This window comes from Meleagris gallopavo, unplaced genomic scaffold, assembly GCF_000146605.3.
Source record: "Meleagris gallopavo isolate NT-WF06-2002-E0010 breed Aviagen turkey brand Nicholas breeding stock unplaced genomic scaffold, Turkey_5.1 ChrUn_random_7180001851964, whole genome shotgun sequence".
Classification (NCBI taxonomy): domain Eukaryota; kingdom Metazoa; phylum Chordata; class Aves; order Galliformes; family Phasianidae; genus Meleagris; species Meleagris gallopavo.
The window spans coordinates 11,887-22,259 of NW_011118797.1; the positions used below are offsets into that span (position 1 = coordinate 11,887).

Consider the following 10,373-nt stretch of genomic DNA (forward strand, 5'->3'; position numbering starts at 1 on the left):
TTTTTTTTTTTAAACTCTTGTAGATTTAGCTCAGAGACTATCATGTTCCCAATTTTGGAGTCTCTTTAAAGTGGCTAATTGTCACTCGCGTGAAAATCGGCTTACAAATGAATATTTCTGTTTGAAATTACTTTCTTAAGCAGAAAGGTAGTGCAATTTATAGGCTGAGTGGATGGTAGTGAAAGAAGCCAACTCTCTTTAATTTATTTTAAGGAAACAAGTAATTTACGCTCTGTAAACTTATGTTCTCATACAGACCTACATATGGTACATACAGAGTATATTAAATTATTTCTGATAGAAAATAAGTCATTATCTTTAAATACAATGCTATTCACCGTATCAGCAGCCCAAAATTAATTTCTCTGAATATAGATGGTCATAAAAGCACATCCTCTTTAACTTGAATTGCTTTACCAAGAGAGGTCACCAGAGCAGTTCTAGTGTACTGCTGTGATTGTGTCTGACGAACCTGATTTCATTCTATGACAAGGTTACCCACTCAGTGGATGAAGGTAAGGCTGTTGATGTGGTCTACCTGGACTTCAGTAAAGCTTTTGACACTGGCTCCCACAACACTGTCTAGGAGACAATGGGTTTGGGTGGATGTATGCTCCACTGGATGAAACACTGGCTGGATGGCTGGGCCTAAAGAGTTGTGGTCAATAGAGCTAAATCCAGTTGGCAGCCGGTCACGAGCAGTGTCCCCCAGGGCTCAGTACTGGAGCCACTTCCATTTAACATCTTTATTAATAATCTTGATGAGGGGATTGAGTGCAGCCTCAGTAAGTTTGCAGGCAACACCAAGTTAGGAGGGAATGTTGATCTGCCTGAGGGGAGGAGGGAACTATGGAGGGATCTGGACAGATTGGATCAATGGGCCAAGGTTAACTGTATGAGTTTCAATAGGGCCAAGTGTTGGTTCCTGCATTTTGGTCACAAACCCCAGGCAACCCTACAGGCTTGGAGAAGAGTGGTTGGAAAGCTGCCTGATAGAAAGGGACCTTGGTGAACTGATGTACTGATGGACAGTCAGCTGAATATGAGCCAGCAGCGTGCCCAGGTGGCCAAGAAGGCCAATGGCATCCTGGCTTGTATCAGGAATGGTGTGGTGAGCAGGACTAGGGAAGTAATCCTACCCCTGTATTTGACATTAGTGAGGCCTCACCTTGAGTACTGTGTTTAATTTTGGGCACCTCAGTACAGAAAGGACATTGAGGTACTGGAGCATGTCCAAAGAAGGGCAACCAGGCTGGTGAAGGGCTTGGAGAATATGCCCTATGAGGGGGAACTGAAGGAACTGGAGCTGTTCAGTCTGGGGAAAAGGAGACTGAGGGGAGACCTTATTGCTCTCTTCAAATACCTGAAAGATGATTGCAGGGAGAGCAGGGTTGGTCTCTTCTCACTGGTGACAGGTGACAGGATGAGGGGAAATGGCCTCATGTTGCTCCAGAAGAGGTTTAGGTTGGATACTGGATGGGAACTGCTGAATTACGGCCTGAACCTCTGTTTGATCACCTGAGGTGAGCAATGAGTCAGCCACAAGGCAATTCACCTGTGTAGCCTGAAGGGGTGGAGCCTAGCTCCACCTCTCCTAGACCCATTTAAGAGCTGACTACCAGTGGGAAAGGATCTCTTCTGGAGATCCCTCCTCTGGAGTTTTGCAGTGAACCCAGGATGTGGGTAAGTATTCTATCTATTCTCTTTTTGTTACTATAATCTGCTTTGCCTAACTCTCTTGTTTATTTCATAATTATAACATTTTTATATTCATTGATTATACAGATATGAGGAAAACTTCTTTACAGAAAGGGTTGTTAAGCACTGGAATAGGCTCCGCTCCCCACGGAGGTGGTTGGGTCACCATCCTTGGAGGTGTTTAAAAACTGGATGTGGTGCTCAGGGATATGATTTAGTGAAGGTTTGTTAGAACTATGGTAGTATGGTTAGGTTGTGGTTGGACTTGATGTTCTTTAAGTCTTTTCCAACCTGAGTGATTCTATGATTCTGTGAATCTATATCAACAAATAAGTTATCAAGAATCAAAAGCTGTCACTTAGTTTGGTACAAGTGTGCTACATACGTGAGTGTAGGTGTTGCAGTTACTGGATTGTTCTAAGCATCTTGTTAACTAAAACAACAATTAATCATACCATATATTAATAACTTACTTGTTCATGACCGGCTATGTGTGTTTCCTTACTATGAGTTTTGATTAGGCATAAGTCTGACAGATAACAAAATTAGTTAACAAACTGGACTGGCTCCAGACTTCAGACTCTTAAAATAAGCTATTTGATACATGTTCTTTTTGAATCGGAAAAAAATGCACCTGACAGTTTTGTAACTACTTCAGAAATCTCATTCTTTCATTAACTTCTCTGAAGGGGAAATCTTACTACTTTTTTTCTGAGAGTTTCATAAGAGAACATGAGAGTGCATAAACAGAACAACACAAAAATACTTGAGCCTTTGAGTTGATATAACTAGCAGATAGCCTTAGACTCATATCTTGCTACTAGTTTTAACTTTTTTTTTAAAATGTCTGTAGCTTTTTAACTCATTTGCAGATTCATTTGCAGAAGCAAAACTCATACATTAAAAGATGACATTTTAAATCTTGCATCATAAGCTACCACTCATTTCCTCGCTGTGTGCACACTTCACTGTTTGGTCTCCGTAAATGTTCAGCATGTGCCAGTGTCGCTTCTGCATGGAGGAATTCAACCTCTACTGCCATACTACCGACGTCTGCCTCGGGAGCTGTAGGTCAATATAATGAAGTAGGAAGCATTACTTTCAGAGCAGCCCTCATAGAGCCTACAATATAACTGTACAATATTGATATAATACTATGTAATTTAGTTGTCAAATTGTCAAGAAGGAATATTGCTGCCTTGACTGATTATTAGCATATTCAGAAATTAGTACATTAGCTGTCAGCAAAATGCCATATGATAATTTGACTAGCTGTTGGAAATAACCTACATAATGATTTAAATTAAACGTAGCCACATGCAAACACTGGGTAGTGACTGGATAATAATTTCTACCCTTTCAGTAAATGACGTGTGCTATATGTTTGTGATATGTGCTGTATTCAAATAACTGAATTAACAGTAACATGGAACAGACTAATTTCTGATGGCAGAATGTATATATGTATATACATGTATACATGTTTATACTGGATTGTGTAAGAAGAAAATCTCAACCATTTATCAGTGAAAATAAAATCTTTAAATTGAAATAGATATATATCTATATATATAAGGAGCACTGTTGTAGGCATTCATTCAAACTGGAAAAGGGTTGTGTACATGAGAGTGAAAATCAGATGTGTACTGAGTGTGTGTATGTAAGGTGCACCATGCATACAGTTCCATACAAGGCCTATTCAAGTGAGGACTGGATCTGTAGGCCCACAGCAAATCTGGCTCCATGCGTTTTATTGGCCGGTTTTCAGCAAGAGATATGGCACTTTTTTACAAGAAACTGACATTTACAGTGCTTTTAAACTATTTTCCTTTCCCGCTGTTTGCCTGTTCACCTAAACAGTCTTCTGAGACTAGAGCTTGAGATGTACTTAGAAATGAACAGTAAGGAATCAAGTTATTGTAAAATATTGTAGTACTTCTGTACACTTTTACATCTTTACTCCTTAGTAGGGAAATATTGGTGATAGGTAGATGGCTGGACTAGATGATCTTGAAGCTCTTTACCAAACTTGCTGATTCTGTGATTCTATGATTCTAGATTTTTATTAATTTCCATTGAAAGAAGGTTTTAAATTGACTGGAGTTTCTATTGTAGGGAGCATTTTTTTTTTAATCAGAAATGTTTAAACATTGCTTTCAGCAGTAAAACTTTCACATGTAAGAACCAAGGTAAAATAATGAAAAATATACATATACGTGTCTATATTTATTTATGTATATATATTTATTTTTTTCAGTGGTGAACTGTGATTAGATCTTACCTTCCATTCGTATCTTTGGAATACCAGACAAAACACCGCGAGCACCGAATAGAAGTCCAAATTCTCTTGTGACTTTCCATACTTTTATTAATAAAAATTCCAATTTTAGGTATCAAAATACGGCCAGTCCTCTCTCTTTCCTCATCAGATTAGCATCACTTTGCAGATTCTGAAATCTTACATTGTACAAGAAACTGTTATAATCCAGGCCTGAGTTTCAAACTCTTCACCCAAGATCTCAGTAATTACAGTAATGTTGTTAGTTAGAAGGAACCATGATGACATCAGTCTTTCAGTTTTACGCAAACTACTTAGGTCATTCTGAAAGTAATGCCTCCATTTTATCTCCTTGGAAACTACAACAGATACAGAGAGAACAATAGTGTTTAATAGAGGAAATTCTCAGCTACTAAACGCTATTTTTCAACATAGCCATTACAGTTAGCTGTGCATTTTTGTGAGTGATGAACTAGAGCCTGCTATTGTGGAAAATCTGCACCACTGAAGGTGACCTACTGTCACCATCACCACTAAAATGCACCACCCACTGCCTCACTGTGCTGACATCCACTGTTTGATCTCCATAAATGATTAGTGAGTGTTGATGAATGTCAATGAGTGCAATCTTTTCTGCATGGAGAAATTCAGTGATACAACTTTCCTTCATCTGCCATGTCGAACACCATTCTATTATACTGCCCCTCTACTGCCACTTGTCTCATGGGAACAAAATGTAATGGTATATTGTTAGGAAGGTTCAACCTCTGCTGCAATACCACGAACATCAGCCACTGGTGTTCTGGGTCAGCATAATAGGATAGGAGGTATTACTTTCAGAGCAGCTCTCATATAGCCTGTCAAGTATAGAGTGATAATTTGATCATTTAAGATTGGATACCAATGTCTCTGTTACATTTCCTTTCCTATAAGGAGTTGCACATATTGATCTATAATACTGTCTTGTTCACTCCATCATTTTTATTTTTAATTCCCTTTTATGTATTCCAATCCAAAGTGAAAAATAAGTGCTACAGAAATTTTCCAGTATACAAGTTTGTTTTTACTTCATGCTGTGTATTATGCACCTTTCCTAAGAGACAAGGATCATTTAATATAAAAGTAATGACTTTTTTTTTGTAGTGAAATCTCTTTCCATTCTTTCGTATCATGACAAATGATGACATGTAAAGAACCTCCTCCACCAAAAAAGTAAGGAAACTCTTGAATATACTTCAAAGATATGTGGGAAGACCATCTTGAATAACATGTATAGGCACAGATGAATGAGCTGGCTTATTAGCATATCATTCAGTAATCTGCATAGTTGGAGGCTTAGCTCCTCAAATATTATAGTTCACTTAATATAATGTTGTGATTTATTGTAGGCTATTTGATCATTCCATGGAAGGATTTAAAAACTGGGAGTTTATGACTACTCACTGCTGGAGTGAAAAAGCAGCAGGTGACTGGATCTTGGAAATCTGTGACACGCCATCTCAGCTGAGAAATTTCAAGACTCCAGGTAGGAATCTGATCTTTATTTGGGCTCAGTGAATTTAGAATTACGTTTGCAGTTGTTAATACCGCTTTGACTGTTTTCCACCATTTATATACAACCGCAATGTCTGATAGTGTGAATATGAGTGTGAAGCCAGGACTTTAAAGAGAATCATAGATTCATAAAATGGCTTGGGTTGGGAGGGACCTTAAAGATCATCCATTTGCAGCCTCTTGCCATAGGAAGGGTTGCCAACCACTATCTAGGTCTTCAGAAGAGCAGACTTTGAACTATTCTGGACCCTGCTAAGGAGAGTCACTTGGGATTCAGTCTTAAAGGGTAAAGGGGTCCAGGAAGGCTGACCACTCCTCAAGAAGGAAGTGTTAAAGGCATAGGAGCAGGCTGTCCCCCTGTGCCTTAAGATGAACCAGGGGGAAGAAGACTAGCGTAGGTAAACAGGGAGCTTCTCCTGAGGCTCCAGGAGAAAAAGAGAATCTACCTTTTGTGATGAAAGGATGAGCAACTTGGAGAGAGTATGAAGAAGTTGTTAGGATGTGCAGGGAGAAAATTAGAAAGGCAAAAGCCCAACTTGAACTCAGCTTGGCCACTGGAGTAAAAGAGAACAAAAAAATGTTTTTACAAATATATTAACAGCAAGAGGAGGACTAGGGAGAATCTCAGTCCTTTACTAGATGCGGGGAAATGACTACTAAGAATAAGGAAAGGGCTGAGGTTCTCAATGCCTTCTTTACATCTGTCTTTAAAAGTCAGACCAATTATCCTCAGTGTACTCAATCACCTGACCTGTAACTCTCAGATGGGGAGCAGGATAAACACCCCATGATGCAGGTAGAGATAGAGACCTATGACTCCACCTACTCCACTACTCCACTGTCATAAGTTCATGGGGCCAGATGGAATCCACTCAAGGGTGTTGAGGGAACTGGTGGAGGTGGTTGCTGGAGAGGTTTCAGAGGATTGGAGGCTTGCCAGTGTAACTCCCATCAACAGGGTCGTAAGGAAGATCCAGGGAACTGCAGGCCCAAGAGCATGACCTCAGTGCTAGGAAAGATTATGGAACAGATAATCTTGAGTGAGATCACATGACGTGTGAGACTGTGCGTTCACAAGGTTCACAAAAGTCAGGTCCTGCTTGACCAACCTGATCTCCTACGATCAAGTAACCCGCCTGGTGGATGAGGGAAAGGCTGTTGACGTAGTCTAACCTAGACTTCAGCAAATCTTCTGACACGGTGTCTTTTGACACAGTATTCTCTCGGAGAAGCAGACAACCCATGATTTGAGCATGGCAAAGAACTGGTTGGCTAACCAGGCCCAGAAAGCAGTGACAAATGGAGTTAAATCCAGCTGGCCATGAGTGGTGTTACCCAGGGGTCAGTACTGGGGCCTGTCCTGTTCAACATCTTTATTGATGACCTGGACAAGAGGATTAAGTGCACCCCCAGGAATTTTGCAGATGGGAGGAAGTGTCAGTTTGTCTGGAGGTAGGAAGGTCCTACAGAGGGATCTGAACAGGCAAAATAGCTGGGCTGAGGCCAGTAGGATGAACTTCAACAAGACCAAGTACTAAGTCCTGCACTTTGGCCATAACAATTTCAGGCAATGCTGCAGGCTGGGGCAAAGTGGCTGGAAGACTGTGTGGAAGGTGTTGATCAATGCTTGGCTGAACATGAGCTAGCAGTGTACTCAAGCGGTCAAGAAGGCCAAGAGTATTCTGTCTTGTATCAGAAACATTATTGCCAGCAGAAATAGAAAAATGATCATCTCACTGTACTTAGCACTGGTGAGGCGACATCTTGAGTACTGTGTTTAGTTCTGGGCCCCTAATTACAAGAAAGATATTGAGGCCCTGGAGTATGTCCAGACGAGCAACAAAGCGGGCAGGGGGTCTGGAGCACAAGCCTTACAAGGAATGGCTGAGGGGACAGGAATTGTTTAGTCTGGAGAAGAGGAGGTTCAGGAGAGACCTTATAGCTCTCTACAGCTACATGAAAGGAGATTGTGGCAAGGTGTGGGTCAGCATCTTCTCCTGTTTAACTAGCGGTAGGACTAGAGGGAATGTCCTCAAGTTCTGCCAGAAGAGATTCAGGATGGATGTTAGGAAAAATTTCTTCAGAATAATGGTTAGGCGCTGGAATGAGTTGCCCAGGGAGGCAGTTGAGTCACTGACCCTGTGGTCAGTGGACACCCTGGAGGTGTCCAAGAAATGTTTAGATGTACTAAGGGACATGGTTTAGTCAGAAAATATTGCTTGCAGGTGAACAGTTGGACTGGATAACCTTGGAGGTCTTTTCCAACATTGGTGATGCTATGATTCAATTGTTCTATAGATCAGGCTGCCCAGGACCACATCCAAATGTCCCTGAATGCCTCCAGGGATGGAGCGTACATAGCTTCTCTGAGTAGTATGTGCCAGTGCCTCACCACCCTTTTAGAAAAAATTTCCTCCTAATATCTAATCTAAATCTCCGTTCTTTTATATCAAAGCCATTCCCTCTTATCCTATTACTACCAGAGTATGTAAAAAAATCAGTCTCATTCTTGCTTGTAAGCTCTCCTTAAATTCCTCAAATAGTGGAAAGGCACAGTGACATCTCCATAGAGCCTTCTCTTCTTGAGGCTGAACAAGCTCATCTCCCTCAGCCTTTTTCCACAGGAGAAAAACTCCAGCCCACTGATCATCTTTGTGGCCTCCTGTGGATCTGCTCTAACAGCTCTACATCTTTCTTGGATGTGGGGACCCTCCATCTGAGCACAGTACTGGAGATGGGGCTTCAGAAGGGCAGAGCAGAAGAAGCCAGTCATCTCCCTTGCCTGGCTGACCACCCTTCTTTTGGAGGCACCCAGGTTAGATTTGGCCTTCTGGGCTGCAAGTTCACACTGATGGCTTACATCTAGCTTTTTGTCCACCAGAACCCCTAAATTCTTCTTCACAGTGCTGCTCTCAGTTGAGCTCTTCTCCCTGAAGTATACCACTCATCACTAGCTTCCAGCTGTGCATAAAACCATCAACCACAGACCTCTGGTTGTGACATTATAACCAATTTCTTATCCCCTGAATAATCTATGCTTAGAAACCATATTTTTCCAGTTTAGAAATAAGAATGTGATATGGGACTATATCAAAGGCTTTGCAGAAGTCCAGGTAGATGACATCAGTTGTCCTTCCTTTGTCCACTGAAACCATCGCTTCCATCATAGAAGGCCACCAGATTGGCCAGGCATGATCTGCCTTTGGTGAAGCCCCACTGGCTGTCTTATATCACCTCCTCATCTTGTATGTATCTGAACCTGTCTTCCAAAAGGAACTGTTCTGTGATCTCCCAGGCAGAGAAGTGAGGATCACTGGTCTGTAGCTTCCCTGATCTTCCTCTCTTCCATTTCTTAAAAATGGGAGTGGTTTCCCTTCTTCCAGCCACTGGGAACTTCTTGAATACAAAAGAGTGGCTTGGCAACAACATCAGCTAGTTCCTTCAGGACTCTGGGATGCCGTGTCCTGTGGGACCCACAGTCTCCTATGTATTCAGTTTCAGCAGGATACTCTTCTCTTAAAATAAGAGGCATTTTGTTCCCTCGAGCCTTGCCTAGATGTTCAGGGACATGAGCGATGTCTGACGGGTACTGAGTACTGAGGCAAAGAACTTGCTGAGTACCTCAGTCTTGTTGGTGTTCGTTTTTGCCATTTTTCCCTGCATGTTTTTCAGAGGCAGTGCACTTGCTTTGGCTTGTCTCTTCTGACCAATGTATTTGAACAATTGCTTCCTGTTGCTATTTACATCTCCCATAAAGTTCAGTTCTGTTTGTGCCTTTGCTTTCCTGATCCCATCTCTGCACATCCAGATGGCATGCATATATTCTTCCCAGGCTGCACATCCCTGCTTTCATTGTCTGTGGATTTCACAGAATCACAGAATTGTAGGGGTTGGAAGGGACCTCTAGAGATCATCGAGACCAACCCCCCTGCCAAAGCAGGTTCCCTACACTAGGTCACACAGGTAGGCGTCCAGGCGAGACTTGAATATCTCCAGAGAAGGAGACTCCACAACCTCCCTGGGCAGCCTGTTCCAGTGCTCCGTCACCCTCACCGTAAAGTTCTTAAGCACATTCATGTGAAACTTCCTGTGCTGCAGCTTATGTCCGTTTCCCCTCGTCCTGTCTCCACGTACCACTGAAAACAGACTAGCCTCACCACTATGGCCGCCACACCTCAGATATTTATAAACCTGGATCAGGTCCCCTCTCAGTCGTCTTTTCTCAAGGCTAAACAGACCCAGTTCACTTAGCCTTTCTTCATAGGGGAGATGCTCCAGGCCCTTCACCATCTTTGTGGCCCTCTGCTGGACTCTTTCCAAGGGATCCCTGTCTTTTTTGCACTGGGGAGCCCAGAACTGGACACAGTACTCCAGATGAGGCCTTACCAGGGCAGAGTAGAGGGGGAGGATCACCTCCCTCGACCTGCTGGACACGCTCTTCTTAATGCACCCCAGAATGCCATTGGCCTTTTTGGCCACGAGGGCACACTGCTGGCTCATGGCCAACCTGTCATCCACCAGGACGCCCAGGTCCCTCTCTGCAGAGCTCCTCTCCAGCAGCTCATCCCCCAGCCTGTATTGGTGCATGCAATTATTCCTCCCTAGGTGTAAGACCCTACACTTGCTTTTGTTGAACCTCATCCGGTTTCTTACTGTCCAGCTCTCCAGCCTGTCCAGGTCTCGCTGAATGGCAGCACAGCCTTCAGGCGTGTCAGCCAATCCTCCCAACTTCGTATCATCAGCAAACTTGCTGAGGGTGGCCACTATCCCCTCATCAAGGTCATTGATGAAGATGTTGAACAAGACCGGACCCAGCACAGACCCTGGGGGATACCACTGGTTA

At 42.7% G+C, this 10,373-nt stretch overlaps 1 protein-coding gene across 1 annotated transcript in view; it reads left to right on the top strand.

Annotated features, from left to right (window-relative positions):
• The window catches only part of LOC100543744 (proprotein convertase subtilisin/kexin type 5-like), a 30,293-nt gene that overhangs the window by 8,815 nt on the left and 11,105 nt on the right, over window positions 1-10,373 (top strand). The window contains exon 3 of the mRNA XM_019611023.2: window positions 5,365-5,501. Coding sequence (XP_019466568.1) covers window positions 5,365-5,501 — 137 coding nt within the window. The remainder of the gene's footprint in view (window positions 1-5,364; window positions 5,502-10,373) is intronic.